Source organism: Danio rerio, chromosome 25 (assembly GCF_052040795.2).
Source record: "Danio rerio strain M-AB ecotype USA chromosome 25, GRCz13ab, whole genome shotgun sequence".
NCBI classification, from domain to species: Eukaryota; Metazoa; Chordata; class Actinopteri; order Cypriniformes; family Danionidae; genus Danio; species Danio rerio.
In genome coordinates, this window is record NC_141045.1 from 14257674 (window position 1) to 14275871 (window position 18198).

At 34.3% G+C, this 18198-nt stretch overlaps 1 protein-coding gene across 5 annotated transcripts in view; it reads right to left on the bottom strand.

The window, feature by feature from the left end:
* The window catches only part of smpd3 (sphingomyelin phosphodiesterase 3), a 105280-nt gene that overhangs the window by 11569 nt on the left and 75513 nt on the right, over positions 1-18198 (bottom strand). For all 5 annotated transcript variants that reach the window (XM_087311044.1, XM_087311041.1, XM_087311043.1 and 2 more), the window contains 2 exons: positions 9413-9488; positions 1276-1437 (listed from right to left, as the gene is read on the bottom strand). In XM_087311044.1, the coding sequence (XP_087167170.1) occupies positions 1276-1437; positions 9413-9488 (238 nt within the window). The remainder of the gene's footprint in view (positions 1-1275; positions 1438-9412; positions 9489-18198) is intronic.

Genomic DNA, 18198 nt, shown 5'->3' on the forward strand with positions numbered 1-18198 from the left:
CTAATTATTAAAGATCTAAAATAGTTAGCAAGTGAGCTGAACATCAGCATTTTATTACTATGAATAGTATAAATAAAGCTGATTGCATTATTGCACTAAGAAAAACTCTTTTGGTCAAGCTTGTTTTTCTTTTAAAGCATCGCATCAGTGGAATTTGAAATCTGTTAAAGAATGTGTATGTTAAGTCATTTACTGTAAGTATAATTTGAAGAAATTGCTTCTTAATAATAACAATAATAATTGTAAACACTATTTTTTTTTTAATTGTTTGAGTTTGAATTTGTATGTTTATTGGTTTGGCCTTTAACATTTAGCTAAGGGACCACCAATGAAAACTAGTCAATAGGCTAATTTGGGTACATTTACATTCTCAGGGAATGCTAACTAATGTACATTTTCCCTTGTTGTGAAATATATATAAACACTGTAAAACCCAAAAGGTTAAGGTAACTCAAACCATTTCAGGAAACTTATTGCTACAAACCATTTGATTAAAAAATGTATCTATATAAGTACTGTGAACTTACTCCATTTAAGTTGAAGTAATGAGTTACTTTCACTGAGTTCAAAACTCTTTAAATGAGTAAAATTAACTTTCAGTAATTTTAAGTTAACTACACTCATTCCATTTGATAAAGTTGTCTGCTGGGTTTTACAAAAAGAAGAATATGTATTATTATAATGAATATTTTAGATCTCACAGTTCTTAAAAAGATAGTTCCCTTAAAAATAAAATAAATTTTGAAAAAACTTTTAAGAATTATAATTGAAATGATTTTTAGTCAAACTTTTTATTGAACGCAAACAAAACACTTCTAAATCATCTAATAATAAAAATAAAACTTAACTAAACACTAGATTATTGTTTATATTTTTCTCATACTGAATAGGTCTTGCTTTTTATTTAAATAAGTAAATACAACTGTGAAGAAATATTATTTACTATATAAAAACTTTACCAAAATATAAATGCTATATATAATTGTTATAAGATGCATAGTACTGGCTCTGAAGCTTTCTGAACAAAATTTGGATCACCTATTATTTGTAAAAGATTTATAGCAGTTGATGACGTGCACTCTGAACATTCTAATCACACCGGTATAATAGTATGCTTTAGGGAACAGCCAAGGCTGATCACACAAGTGTGATAGCATGCGTGAAAGGTTTAAGAGTGTTTTTGAATGAACCTTATCAGAATTCAACTAAAGTTATACAACACTGGTTTATAATTAAAAGCCCCAGTTGATCTGTAAATCATCAGCACTGTTATACCTGAGGAACAGTTGTCGAAGTTGAGGTCTCCGAGGATCACATCGAAGGCCACCTGATCCTCCAGCACCTTCTCCTCATCTGCGGGACACGAGGTGACCCTTCGAAACTCTGCGCCCCACTCCAACAACATGTCCAACTGCTCGCAGCGCACCGCCGCATCGCCTAAAATACATACCAAAACCAAATAATCAAAAGTCACGACTGAATCTGACGGATGCCTTCATTCAGTAAGGAGCATGTGGAGTGTTGTGCAAAACAGCATTTGATTTGGATGTAGTGTAATGAAAAAGCGTCACACTGAGGCGCCTTGACTTTATCACATTTTCACGACTCATGGTTGTGGCAGATGTAGAGATTTAATGAGGCCAGCGAGAGAGTGAATGAGCAGTGGAGCAGACTGAAAGAGCAGACGATCTGCAACATTTCTACTCCAGAGAAAGTGGAGGAGAGGAAAACTGAGGGGAAAGAAAAACAGCAGATTAATTGCTCAAACAGTTTGAAGTGTGTGTGATGCTGCTAAAAATGTTCTTTGAAATTGTCTAAAAGGGGTTGTGTGTGTGTGTGTGTGTGTGTGTGTGTGTGTGTGTGTGTGTGTGTGTGTGTGTGTGTGTGTGTGTGTGTGTGTGTGTGTGTGTGTGTGTGTGTGTGTGTGTGTGTGTGTGTGTGTGTGTGTGTGTTCGATTTATGTCATTTTTCAGGAACTGGTTTTCTTTTCAAAAAATTGGTGCGTAAGCCAAAAAAACTGCCAGTTCCCAAGCGAGTCTTTGTGGAGTTCAAGGACATGAATGGAAACCCTGCCCACACTTTTACACTCAGGGTGAGCTATAACAGGAGTCTGAGATTTTTGCTTTAAATGTTGCTTTGATTCCTTATTTCTTGTTTCAGCCAACTCCTCAATTCCAGCCCCACACTGTAAAAAATATTGGGTTCCAGACAATTCCTTCATGTTGTCCCGAAACAAAACGATTTAGTTAACTTAATCATTTTTACAAAATTAAGTGGGACGGCACTGTGGCTCAGTGATTAGCACTGTTCCCTCTCAGCAAGAAGGTCGCTGGTTCGTGTCCTGACGGGACCAGTTGGCGTTTCTGTGTGGAGTTTGCATGTCCATGTTCACTTGGATTTCCTCCAGGTGCTCCGGATTCCCCCACAGTCCAAAGACATGTGCTATAGATAAATTTGATTAACTATATTGGCCTTAACATATGAGTGTATGTGTGAATGCATGGGTGTTTCCCACTGGGTTACGGTTGGAAGGGCATCCACTGTGTAAAACAAGTGCCGCATAAGTTGTCGGTTCATTCCACATTGGTGACCCCTGATAAATCAGGGACTAAGCCAAAGGAAAATGAATGAACAAATGAATAATTTAAGTGAACATAAAACAATGAAATGAAAAAAAAAAAACTTAAGAACTGTGTTGTCTTAACCCATTATGAAGAAGTAGTTTGAACAAGCAGCTAAAGTTAACTGATGTTAATTGAAGATGAACCTAATCTAACCCTTACCCTAGTCACATTACCTCAGTATAATGACGGGGACACTATACATCAGTGGTCACCAAACTTGTTCCTGGAGGGCCAGTGCCTTCAACCTTTTTATCAACACCCTGTTTCTAACAGTCATCACCTGCTTCACATCCTCCTCCAAAGCCCCTGTCCTTCATTCGAAAATAGAAGTGGGCAATATTAAAACATTAATAGAACTGAGGTCAAGCCTTCCAGAATGGGGGAGAAATGTAACACGTCTGTTTGTTTTGTTGGTTCCCTTTGTTCAGTTTTCTCATCATCATATTAGTTAATTAATTAAGTGATTCCCCCATAGTATTTGAGTATTTGAGACTTTCTCCATCTTACTGTTCATTTGTATCTGTCACACAACCAGCAATCGCTCTCCAGAGCTCGCTGGTATTCACACGAACACCAGAACTACACTTCCCCATTTCCCAGGACTACATATTCATACATGCACTTCTCCCAGACACGCACACCTGCTCATTCATCTAACTTGATTACACTCACCAGCTGAACCCTGTCAGAAACTGAATACACATTATTCATAAGCCACTCTTGCACCCATCTGGTTTACCGAGTCTTGTTTACTTTTTGTGACATTACAACGCATTTCCCTGTCTTGTTTTCTCCGTGTTAGAACCTAGCCCTGTATTCCCTGTTCTCCTGTTTAGCCGCCTGCCTTGTGACCTATTGCCTGATTTACGACTACGATTTTGGATTTGTCTGCATATACCCGATTGTACCTGATTTGACCACTGCTTGCTTGACGCTGAATAAACCTGCATATTGGATCTTACCTCAGTTGTATCTGTCACTTCCACCCCGTCGTTACAGTATCTATGATTATATGTAATGTTTATTTTTTTCTCTGTTTGGATTAGTTGTCACCATTATTAAAGACTACATTATTGTGTTTTACCACAATATGTTCATCACACAGACAATTACAAAATCAATAAAAACTAAAACTAATAACTAAAAACTAAAATAACTAAACTTATTGTAGAAAAATTATAGATTTAAAGGTATTATATTTTTATAGATATATTATAAACAGGGCTTGACATTAACACCCACCAACCCACCAAATGCGGGTAGATTTCAGCTTGGTGGGTTGGAGAGCCGCTCTCGCTAGCCACTTTGGCTGGCTGAAAATCATTTTTAGACTGTAGTTCATCGAGAAGCAGCACGAGTGACAAAATAGACGCAAGCTTTCTTCACTTACTGATGAGGACTTTAGTATTGCGCGCATGGCTGATGTGAGGCGCGTGAGTGTTTATAAAGTTTGCGTGATCCCGTTTCCTTGCGTGAAGCAACTGTGCCTAAATATACTTGATGAAAAAGTAATGTTCATGCACTCACAGTCCAGCTGCATTCAAGAGCTCCAGTTTTTTTTTTTTTTTTTAAACGTTTTTTTGTTTTTGTTTGTAAGCAGCAGCGGTCCGCTTTCGCTTTAAAGAGCCTCTATTATGGGTTTTTGAATATGAGCTTCTATGTAGTGTGTAACACAGCTCTAAGTGAAGTGAAATATCCAGCTAAGACTTAAATCTGAAAGTGTTTAGTGTTTAAAAATATTGATTCATTTATAAAAGTCTACTTATAGTGCTTCAAATGAATAATTTTAATAAGCCATTTCGGCATGACGATACGAAACTTAAGCCCCGCTAAATTGCTACGTGTGCAAACCTGGGAAAATTTAAACTTGCGACTCTGCCTACAAACAGTAGCAAAGAAAAAGAGAAAGACAAACACTGTAGCAAAATCCGGTTGAATCAATTCATGAAGACGCTGTGCTCAGCTGGATATTATTGGAAATGTGAGCAAAAGTTATTGTTATTTTCTCAACCCAAAGATGAAACTGTGACGAGTCAGTGGTGAGGTTTAATTTAGCAAAAATACCACAGCATTATAGCCCTCATTTTTCTGACGAGTGCTTCAGTAATCTACACGCTTACAACGTCTGTCTCGTGCTAAATGCTGTTGACCATTCGCAACAGACTATCATCGGTTCAATCAGCGCAGATTAGCTTCGCGCTAAGGTAGGATTTGGGTACAAATGAATCACTGAACGATTCATTTGGGAGTCGCTGGGATAATTAGGTAAAAATAGATGCATATTATAAAACAATAAAAGTGTTTTTTGACCTTGCATGCATATCAGACTGTTGTTGGAGACCCTTAAAACCAAAATATGACCCTTTTTAATGTATTATAGGGGCTCTTTAACCATTCTTTGAACAGATTATTAAAGGACTTAATGTTAACCATGTACACGTGATCATCATCTTTTATTATTGCACACAGCATGTTTTTCACCTGCTTTCTTTTGCGCTGTTTTTTATGATAATTTTATGGTTAAATTATCAACCATTACAATAACATTGCTTTAATAGAAGATTAACTTCCCATTTATCTACAGTTAACTGGTGATCTGGGACCTTTAGCCTGGACAGATCACTGTGCATAGTTTTAGATGAAAATAGTTATTTTTTAAATGCAATTTTTTTAAGGAAAGGTTTTATGGAATAAAAAGTGCATGTACATAGCTATATTTAGCTTGTTTTAAAAATTTTTAACTAGTTAAAATTTGTAGTTAAGAAATAATTAGGGCAACACAGTGGCGCAGTAGGTAGTGCTTTTGCCTCACAGCAAGAAGGTCACTGGTTCGAGCCTCGGCTGGGTCAGTTGGCGCTTTTGTGTGGAGTTTGCATGTTCTCCCTGCGTTCACGTGGGTTTCCTCCAGATGCTCCTGTTTCCCCCACAATCCAAATACATGTGGTACATGTGAACTGGGTAGGATAAATTGTCCGTAGTGAATGAGTGTGTATGGTTGTTTCCCAGGGATGGGCTGCGGCTGGACGGGCATCCGCTGCCTAAAAACGTGCTGGATAAGTTGGCGGTTCATTCCGCTGTGGCGACCCCAGATTAAGACTAAGCCAAAAAGAAAATGAATGAATGAAATAATTAGTTATTTGTTTATTTATTTATCTATTTTTTTGATGTGGCCAGTGAAAAAATTGGTAAATCCCTAATGTTAAGCCCTGAAAAGTCTAAAATAAAAATGAATTGCAATGTAACACAAATGAAACCACAACCCATTTGAGCAGGTCATACATAGCACACAAAAAAGTTGAATGAGAAAGCGTGTGGACATACAACACATTCTCGCGGCAAATCATAACTTTTTGATTTTGTGGCTAATTCGTATGAATTCGTACGATCTAACTCGTACAATTTAGTACGATTTGCTCATCACCCAATGACGGTTGGGTTTAGGGTTGGGGTTTGGGTGCCACGTCTCCTTTTTAAAATTGTACATTTTAATACAACTGAACTAGCCACTAAACTGACAAAACGTAAAATACTTACGTTTCCTCGTGAAATCAGGCTGGGACATAACACAAACTCTAAATCAAGTAATCTTAGCATGCCAAAGTCAATTTTCTGCATATAAAATATATTTCCCAACAACAAATTTGTGGCTAGTAAAAATGGCGAGTGGCTAATGTATAAAACTACTAGTGTAGGAAATAATGTTGGAAAACTACTAGTGGCTGGTGATCAAAAAAAGTTAATGTCAAGCCCTAATTATAAATAATATGAATATATTATGTTTTAAATGATAAAACCAGTGGTGCAGTGGGTTACAAAATCGCCTCACAGCAAGAAGGTTACTGGTTCGAGCCCAGGCTGGGTTAGCATGTTCTCCCCTTATTTGTGTTGGTTTCCTCTGGGTGCTCTGGTTTTCCCCACGAGTCCAAAAACGTGGTATAGGTCAATTGGGTCAGCTAAATTGTTGGTAGTGTATGTGTGTGAATGAGATGGATGTTTCCCAGTGATGGGTTCCAGCTGTTGTCGTAAGTTGTCGGTTCATTCCGCTGTGGCAACCCCAGATTTATAAAGGGATCAAGCCGAAAAGAAAATGAATGAATGAATGATAAAACCAATAATGTTACAATCGTATCATACATTTTAAAATAACAATAAATCATATTTTGATACATGATAGTACAAACATAAGATTAACTCCACCTGACACAAGCAACTAGTGAGCAATACATTTTCCTGAAATCTCAAAACTGAACACGAAACCACAAGGCAGGTAACCTGACATACTGTACACGTGTGTGTGTGTGTGTGTGTGTGTGTGTGTGTGTGTGTGTGTGTGTGTGTGTGTCAGGAGAATAACTCCAATCTGCCTCTGCACTGTCAAAACCTATACTCTACCACACTGTACTGTACACACACACACAAACAGAGTGTGACAGGGGAAAACAAGTGTTTGAGAAAGCCCAGACCCTGTCCAGCATCATCTCCAGCATAATCAGGTTTCTCCCTCATGCTTCATTTCTGCTCCTGAAATAGTGGCGCTCTATAATTAGCCCTGGCGGCAGACACACGCATGCGTAGGTGGAGCCCAGAATAGCACGAGTGTCTTTGTAAAAAATGAGCGCGGGCTTTAAATAGGGCTGACGCCAGGGCCCGCCGAGCACCTGTCGTCATGGAAACGGGAGCCGGTGGGCGAGCGGGAAGTGCTGTGATTAATCGGAGCGGAGAACAGGGGTCAACAACACGCAGCGATGACACAGGATACTGAGATGAAAAAGCAGAGTAGAGGAGATTGTACAGCCTCACATACGAGAGACATGGAAATCTACTGGATGTTCGGGAGACGAGCAGCGAGGTCCGGACAAACCTGTCAGGATCGCTCAGGATCAGAGCGACGGTCTGAGCAAAGCAGCAGCACTGGGGGTCATGAATGGATGTGTGGGGCTTAAACATGAACAGGCGACATGGTGCAAACATTATGGTCCTGAGGAGAAAATATGGCTGCATAATAAAATTTATGTTATGTAAAAGATGTTTCATTAATAATGTATACAAGAAAGTGAAACAATGTGAAATAACATCCATAAAGTAATTAATAAAAATTTAAATGGAAAAATACCAATAACATCTACAACTTTATTTATATTTATACATATACATAACAACTACATATATATTTAGACAACAGTTCTGTCTGGTTCTCAAATCTGATTGGCAGATAGCCGTGCAATATTCTGCAATAACAGCACTCGTACAGCCTCTTCACCCTTATATACTTTATATTTGTTAATTTTGGCAAACAATATTAATATAATACACTCTCAGAAATAAAGGTAAGAGATTGGTCACTGGGTAGTACCTTTTCAAAAGGTACAAATTTGTTCCTAAAAGGTCTATATTAATACCTCAAGGGTACGAATTACTACCTAAAAAATACAAAAGTTTTCTTCTTAAAATTTTTAGGTTCTAATATGTTTCCTTGAGGTATCAATATGGACTTTTTAGGTACAAATTTGTACCTTTCGAAAAGATACCACCCCAGTAACAGATCACGTACCTTTATTTCTGAGAGTGTATAATACAATAATTATTAATATCACAATAAAAATACAATTATAATTATTGAACTAAATATACAGATTTAAAACTAAATTTTTACTTAGTTCCACTTATCACATTAGGCTGAAACTATGCTTTGTTTTAGTATTACATTCAGGACTTATGATGTATATTGTGAATATAATTTTGTTAATAAAAATAAATAATTTTTAACATGGCAGTACAGTCATACATAGATTCCAATCATAAGCAAATACATAGGAACTCAATTATCGCTACAAATGTAAAGTTGGAAAGATTTTTTTTCACAGCTTAAGAAATAGAAAAAAATGTCGGTCAAGAATCGTTTTGAAATCAGATCATGACATCCATAACTGGAATCGCAACAGATTCTAAAGTCCGTAAATATTCCCACCCCAAGTTTATGCAGTTGAAGAATATTAAGCCATCCTGAATTATTAGTCCCCCTAACACACAGGTGTCAAACTCAGTTCCAAAAGGGCCGCAGCTCTGCACAGTTTAGTTCCAACCCTAATTAAACACACCTGATCAAACTAATTGAGTCCTTCAGGCTTGTTTGAATCCTACAGGTAAGTGTGTTGGAGCAGGGTTGGAACTAAACTGTGCAGGGCTTCGGCCCTCCAGGATTTGAGCTTGACACCCCTGCCTTAACACATTTCTAAACATAATAGTTTTATTAACTAGTTTCTAATAATTCTTGTGTCTTTGCCATGATGACAGTAAATAATATTTTACTAGATATTTTTTTAATACTAGTATACTAGTATTCAGTTTAAAATACAATTTAAAGGCTTAACTAGATTAATTAGGTTAACTCAGCAGGTTAGGGTAATTAGACAAGCCGTTGTATAAGGATGGTTTGTTCTGTCAATCAAAAAATATATAGGTTAAAGGGGCTAATAATTTTAACCTTAAAATGGTTTTTAAAAAGTTAAAAACTGCTTTTATTCTAGAAAATATAATAAAACTAATAAGGCTTTCTCCAGAAAAAAAAATATTATAGGAAATACTGTGAAAACATTCTTGCTCTATTAAACATCATTTGGGAAATATTTGAAAAAGAAAAAGAAATTCACAGAAGGGCGAATAATTTTGACCATAGCTATCTAACAAGGTTTTGGGGAAAACCACCCCTAACTGGTTGCTAGGTGATTCTCATTCAAGGAGTCACAATAATATGACTCAGCCTTTGTTTTGTATGTCTGAACACTTGCCTTCAATAGCATGCAGATGAGTACAGGTGATGTATCCAACAACACGCTGGTCCTGAGCGGAGCTTCCCACCTGCACCTGCACAAAACAACAAAAGACAGACGTCAAAGTCAGAGAAACACAGACTCGACATACTCTCAGCTGAGCATCTGCTGTTATAAAGCACACACTCATAGTGTTATCAAACGTATTCTATTGATATTTCGATATGTGTTTATACTGACTTTTTTAAAATAATACAAAATCAACAGTATTTTCAGCAGCATCGATACACACAATTTCTTGCGCTCTAAAAGGCAAAATATATGATAACATCAACATACCAGTCTTTAAAACACAATGCCTACATTTATAACACAATGTAAAGTGAAAATAACCTATAACAAAAGACAAAGGGCTCTATTTTAACTATCTAGGCGCAAATTCTAAAGTGCGTGGCCCAAACGTATTAAGGGCATGTCCGAATCCACTTTTGTTATTTTAAAGACGGAAAAATACACTCTACGAGTCAGTTGCATGGCGCCATGGCGCATTTAATATTTACATGGCAGACTTTGTAAGAGTAAAAACTGAGCTCTTTACTAGCAAGAAAAAATCTAAAAAGACCATCTGCAGCGCGAGGATAAAGAGTGAGCCTCCTCCATTCAGCCTCTTTACTTTCTTTTTACTTTTACTTTTTACTTTACTCCTTTTCTTTCTTGGATGAGGAAATGTTGTTGAGCGCACACCACTGAAGACTTCTATAAGCCTACATATTTAATTTTTTTTAAATCTAATTGCTTCAAAACTATTTCTAAATTCAGTTCTAATTTCCAGCAAATGAATAAATTAACAATAATAAAAAACTGCCCATATGGTGAAAATCAAAAAGTTGTTTTTATTAAAATAAATACGCACATAATAAATACTACTACTAAAAATAATAATATTATACAAAAGCAAATTGTCATGAATAAACAGAAAAAGCCTCCTAAGAGGAGGTATGCAGGTATGATTTTTGTATTTATGTAGTAAAAAGAATTCTTGTAGCATTTTAATCCTTTATTTTTTCATATTTAAAGATATTTGTATATTGCTGTACATTCCGTGTATTAAGCTTTTGTACCTGCATAGATGCATAACTAATGCGCTCTTGTATTTAAACAACTTAAAAATTTGTGTTGCGCTGGTCTGAAAATAGCAAAAAATTGTGCAAACATGTCTTATGTCGGGTGTATAAAGGGCCCAAAAACATTTTAGAACCACCTAAAGAAAATAAAACATTGTTTTCATTTATTTGTTTGTGTTATTGATTGTAGATTGCTTACTGGTTTAAGAGCTAAGGTTCATTTGACTTTCATAAAAACACTGTGACAACATATGTACAGTTCTGACTAGTGGTTTCTGATCTAAAACTAAATCTGCAACTAAGAATAGTGGAAACTTATTTGAATGCTAAATAGCACAATTCATTAGAATGTTTTAATTCAAAGTAACAAAAACAACAAATATTAAATAATCAAATCATTCATTCATTCATTCATTCATTCATTCTTCGTTGACTGATTAATGTACTAATTCTTTATCATTATAAATAAGCCAATCTGACTTGAATTTATCAAAAGAAGATGTGCATAAAAACAGTCATTTTAAATATTTATAAATGTTTATTATAATATAATATAATAATAAATAAAGCAATATTTCCCTGTGATACTGAAAATGGAGCTGTGCCATTAAAGTTTATTAAAGTTAAAAACTTGTGACAATAATACTTTCTCATCTTTCTAGAATTCAGTCTTATCTAAACACTGCGCACATCATCACTTTATATTCATGTTTCTGCATAATATTAGCTCAGTAGTGATCTGACACGGCCTGAATGCTTCAAAAAGACAAATTGATTAGTATGTGAGAGCAGGTTTAACAACACTAAAATGCTGCACAGTCAGCACATGCTATTTCAGATCAGACTTTTTTATACTCAGACACACACACACGCACGCAAATATAAAATTACATTTTATATGTGTTCATACAAAAAATTTTTTAAAATGTTGAGCGTTGTTAATAATTAAATATTTTTTAATTTAATTATTGGTGCCAATTTTAGGTGAGTAATAGCAGCAGAATTATATACAAATGTGACAAATTAAGCCAAAAAAAAAAAAAAAAACTGCATTAGAAAAATAAAAAAAATTGTGGAGCCAATAAAAAAGATAAATAACACACACAGCTGTTTCCACATACTGTAAATTAGAACCCGATATCTCTACTGTACTGATACTGTACTAATACTGTACTGTACTGTAAACTTTTTCCAAAACATTATTATTGTTATTATTGTTGTTGTTGTTGTTGTTGTTGTTATTGTTGTTGTTGTTATTATTATTATTATTATTATTTATATTATTATTATTATTATTATTATTAAAATATATTCATCATTTTTTCTTTGAGTTAGTCCCTTTATTATCAGGGGTCATTACAGTTATATGAACCACCTATTTTTATTATTATTATTATTATTGTTGTTGTTGTTGTTGTTGTTGTTATTATTATTATTATTATTATTGTATTAAAATTCATTCATTTTTCTTTGAGTTAGTTCCTTATTATCAGGGGTCACTCCAGTCTATTATTATTAATATTATTATTATTATTAATATTATTATTGTATACATTCATTAATTTTTCTTCAGTTTACTCTCTAAATTATCGGAGGTCTTCACAGTGGAATGAACTGTCAATTATTATTATTATTATTATTATTATTATTATTATTATTATAGTTTTTACACTATATAAAGTCAACCAATGAATTTAATTTGAATTAAAAAAATAGTTTTGAATTCTCAAAACAGCAATAAATAAATAAATAATACAGAATTGGAAGATATAAATTTTTATTGCAGTTTGGAGTTTCAATTTCAACATGTACAGTTTTAATCAAGTATCTTGGCATAACTCTAGACATAAATGAAACATTTGATACTCATGCTAAAAATATGTGTAAGAAGGTCAATCCAAGTCTAATTTTTTTTGTTTTATTAGAAAATTTGTAACATATCAAACTGCAAAATTAAACATGCACACAATGATATTCTCACACTTGTCATATTGCATTACATCATGGTAACAAACCTCTGTAACCACACTGAAGCCTATTGACACGATATATAAACAAGCAGTAAAAGTATGGACTTAAAACCTATGCGATGGCATAATTGTGAGGTTTTATGTAAACATAACCTTTTAGTTTTGATAGTTTAATAAAGTTGTATTTATAAAATTGTTTTTTAAATGTTTAAATAATCATGTAGGCATCAAACCTCTCGCAGAGTTACACAAGCAACTGCTAATCGTGACTGTCTTATTCCAAAGAGTAAGACCTCTATTGATCAATGTGTTTTCTCTCTATATGTATTTATTTTATGTTCAATTTATGTCAAGTGTTCCTTGGACAGAATTAGCAAGTCTGCTAAACCACTTAAACAAACGCATTTGGTTGTCCAGTGTAATTGTGATGTCTATGTCAAAACAAATAAATAATATCGCAAAAAATGAAACCTAAAATAGGTAATAAAACCTAATAACGATTAGAAATAATAAAACTAATGTAATGAACAAGAGAGATAATGTTAGAGTCAACAGTTTGTGCGTGTTTGTGTGTGTCTGGCTCTATGCAGACTTTGTGTGCTACTTTCAGTGTTAGCATCTCACTGTCCTCTTTTCCTCAGTCACTGTAAATCATTCAGTGACTTTCATCGTCTTTTTGTCAGGGAGGACTCGTATCGAAAATGCTGAGGGCTTCAGCACCGCTCCAAACTCTGTAAGCCTCCACAAAAGTGGCAGTTCTCCATCTCAGTGGTGGGCAATAATGAATGTCAATGTATTTTTCTGAGGTGATTTGTGGATTTAATTACACTAATGAGAGTTGGACCATGTGGCCTGTACTGGATCAAACAGGGCTGATACGCTTTCCTTTCTCTCTCAGCTTCATTGCTTTGCTCTGTTGCATGGTTGTATGCTCTCTCTTTCTCTTTCTGTGTTCTTACGTATGAATATTTTAACCGTTTATCCATGCTTGGCTAGGTGTGTGTATATGTGTGTGTGGGCTTTCACTGACAGCCTTTGGTGGAGGCTGGAAAGTCAGATGGGTGGGGATGATTTGTATGTCTACGGGGAGAGCAAAGGTAATAGGTAATAAAATGAGAAAGGTATACAATAACATATAATTACATAACAATAAAGAAATACTTAAAAAATACTGAGCCAATGTTAAAAATGTATCTATCCGTTTGTTAAGTGGTGATGTGTTTGTGACGTATGTAATACTGTTTCCGGGTCCAAGCCGCCATTCACTTGAGTGGAGAAATCATTCATTTATGATCACTTTTTATTCCTATCATACATTCATTCAGTCATTCATTCATTTTCTTGTCGGCTTAGTCCTTTTATTAATCCGGGGTCGCCACAGTGGAATGAACCACCAACTTATCCAGCAAGTTTTTACGCAGCGGATGCCCTTCCAGCAGCAACCCATCTCTGAGAAACATCCACACACACACTCATACACTATGGACAATTTAGCCTACCCAATTCACCTGTACCGTATGTCTTTGGACTGTGGGGGAAACCGGAGCACCCGGAGGAAATCCACGCAAAGGCAGGGAGAACATGCAAACTCCACACAGAAACACCTGCGCCACTGCCTCGCCCTTCCTATCAAATATTAAAGTTAATTTTACATAAAGTCATAGTGTACACAACAATCTCTGGGCTTGCTGCATAACAAATACCAACATTTTAACAATTTATAAAAATGACTCACTTTCTGGCCATCGAATATTAGGCATGGACATATATATTGCAATCGTGACTTTCGAAAGTATTAAATCGCTTTGTAAACGTTTATTATTACCATTTCATCTATCTCCCCATTCAGTTGAATAGAGCGCTTGGACCCGGAAGCTGCTTCGGGTGACGTCACACTTAACAAGCGGATAGGAACAGCAAAAGGAATTTGTAAAAATTAAATAGAATAAAATAAAATGAATTAAAATAAAATAAAATACAATCAATTTAAATAAAATGTACTAAAATAAATTAAAATAAAATAATATTAATTCACATAAAATAAATAAAATGTATTAAAATAAAATAAAATGTATTAAATAAAAAAAATTAATTAAAACAAAATAAAATCAAATGTAATAAAATCAAATAAATTTAATTAAAATTATATAAAATTAGTTCAAATTAAATAAAATTTAATTAAATAAATGTTAGAATTAAATGTAAAAATTAAAAGAAAAAAATATGTTTAAATAAAATAAATGATTAAAATTTAATTTAAACTAAAAAGTAATACTGAGCCAATAGTTAATTTTTAATAGCCCAAAAAACTTTTGTCTATGTATTGATGTCAAAAGTTTGTAATTCAATATCACAGAATGAAATAACAAACAATAAATACATACATACACAAAATATGTATAGACAACATATGGATATTAAAGGTAATAGTAATACACTACCTGACAAAAGTCTTGTTGCCTATCCAAGTTTTAATAACAGCAAATAATGGCTCAAATAATGATCATTTAGTATCAGATGTGGCTTATATGAAGGCTTCTAGATTACGCTTATTTTACCTAAATGAGTATGATTATGCCTTTTAATTGGGACAGTAAGGTCTGACTTTGCTTAGACAAAACTAGTCATGGTGCAGTGGAAAAATATTTAATATTAGCTCACGAGCCCATGAGCTTGGACGACTGCATCCATACGACAGGATTTTGTCAGGTAGTGTACATGTAAATAAAAAATCGATAAGCTATTTAAAAAATCAATGTATTTTAACAATAAACTTTTTGAATAAATTAATTTTGAACTAATTGGAAAAAACTATGCTAATATTTGCATTTATACATGACTGAAAAATACATATAACGTTATCTTTATTATATCAGTGGTGGATTTAGGCATGGACAATACGGGTTATCGCCCAGGGGGATGTTCTAGCTTCCGGTATGAATTCCGGTTGTTAAAATTCACGCTGATAAAATATGTGCCACTAATAAACTAAACCGAAACTGGAGTAACAGCCTTTTATGCAGAGATACAGTTGAAGTCAAAATTATTAAACCCCCTGAATTATTAGCCCCCTGTTTATTTTTTTCCCCAATTTCTGTTTAACGAAAAGGATATTTTTTCAACACATTTCTAAACATAATAGTTTGTTCAGTAGACTATCAGAAAAAAATGCTTAAAGGGGCTAATAATTTGACCTTAAAATGTCTTAAAAAATTTAAACTGTTTTTATTATTAAGACTTTCTCCAGAAGAGAAAATATCATCAGATATACTGTTAACCATCACTTCGGAAAAAAAAAAAAAAGAAGAAGAAGGGGGGCTAATAATTCTGACTTCAACTGTATACAGCTTAAAGTGACATTTAAAGACTTAACTAAGTTAATTAGGTTAACTAAGCAGGTTAGGGTAATTAGGCAAGTTATTGTATAACTATGGTTTGTTCTGTAGACTATTGAAAAAAATTGCTTAAAGGGACAAATAAAAATGAAGAAAAAAATATTATCAGAAATACTGTGAACATTTCATTGTTCTGTTATGCATCATTTGGGATATATTTAAAAAGAAAAAAAAATTAAGGGGGTTTAGCAATTCTGATTTCAAGTGTATGAAATATGATGATGATGATCTTATTTTGACTAAGCATGGCTATGAAGCAGAAATGAGTCAGGGACGTGACATGATAATATTAATTCTTGGCCATGAGTCGGGTCTAAAACAAAACATTTTTGCTGCATTCTATAGAATTGTAATAATTAATATTCATGCAATAGATTTCTTAAATGATCTAACAATATCACTCCAGTTGTGTCTTTACGTAGTTTTTCAGTTACATTTAGGTCAATTGGGTAAGCTAAATTGACCGTTGTGTATGTTTGTGAATGGGAGTGTTTCCCAGTGATGGGTTGCAGCTGGAAGGGCATCTGCTGCATAAAACATATGCATATTCATTCCACTGTGGCAGCCCCAGATTGATAAATGAACTAAGCTGAAAAGAAAATTAATAAATGAATAATAATTATTATTATAATTAGATTTATATTCAATAAATATAAATAAATAGTTATATTTATTGAAAACAACTATATTTTTTATTAGGGGGCTTCATGTCTATATATATGGTTGTATATGGGGTGGTTCGCTCAGGGTGCCATTTAAACTAGAACAGCCACTGATTATATCATGATAAGATTAAATCATCTGAAAACTAACAGACAACAGATCCATAAATTAATCATTTCTAACACTCTAAGAAACAAGCTGGTGTTTTTTGACCTTGGATAGATGTAAACAAATCACGGTAGACTCTAAAATACCTTTAATAATAAATTTAAAATGAGGGAATGTATTTAACAGCTGTCATATTGATGTCAAATTTCACATTGGTACACTGTAAGAAATAAAGGTACAGGAGCTGTCACTGGGGCAGTATTTTTTCAAAGGGTATATTTGTCCCTGAAGGGTCCATAATGGTACCACAAAGTTACTTTTTAGGTATATTTGGGAACTAGTATGGACCTTTTAGGTACCACTGTGGACTATTTGGGTACAAATATGTATCTTTTAAAATGGTACTGCCCCAGTGACAGCTCCTGTACCTTTATATTACAGAAATGCTGCAAATGTTGCTGTGTTATGAATATGTGGTACTGATTATACTTGCAGCATGTTTAATCTGAGCTAAAGTGCACACAAAGTTTGTGTTGCTACTCTGTGTGTGTGTGCATACATGCAAAGTTTTAATGATCAGTGTGCTAATTGGAATGTGTCTGCTGCTTGTGGGATCTCATATAAGGTTAAAAATTATTCACCCAAAAGAAAAACAGTCCAACACACACACACACACATGCCCACTCACATGCACTCACACATGTACACACACGGCAGGCAGCCTAATAAACTTCCTCCTGTTCTTCTAATACACTCCTACTGGCGGCTTGAATGCTGAGCTGATAACACACATACACACAAACACACACACACAACGACCAAAGTCGGCTTGTGCTTCACACCAACAAAGCTTTGCAAATTGAGCTGACCACAGCAGGAGCAGCAGGTCACACTCTTTAGCACTGAAAAACTGCTCTGATTGCTCCACAATCTCCACGTATTAAGGCAACAATTTTGCAGCCCTTCAGCATTTCAATTTCCCCTTGAAGGCTATGTATGTCAGCGGTCGCATTTCCTTGCACTGAAAACAGTAATTTAGTTTTACACCCTAAACCATTCTAAGGCTTCATTCATAAAACGCAAACACAAGTGAATTGTTTTCTTATTAAATTCAATGTAATTATTCATGCAAAACAGGTTTGTCTGATGAGTGACCTTTACAAATAGAACTTTGGAACACTTCTATTTATAGACGGATTAATTTTGCAGCATGGTTTCCATAAACTGGGTAGTTCCGCATTTTCAGTTTTGACGCATGAAGTATTTGCTTCAAAAGAAATTTCAAAGTCTTGAAATGTGTCTAAATGAATAATAATAATAAATCAGTTAACTAAACCAAGTCTGCATTTTTTGGCCAAAATTAGAGTAATAAATAGTCAAATATTTTATAGTAATCACAGCGCAAACCATTAAAATAAATGGGCTTTAAGAACTGAAAAAATACCATTTTTGGCTGACAATTTTTGGTGGCCATAAATGTAGTTGTTCATTTATATGGGAGTTAAGTATTTTTTGAAAACAATAACACTATAGTCTCTACAAAA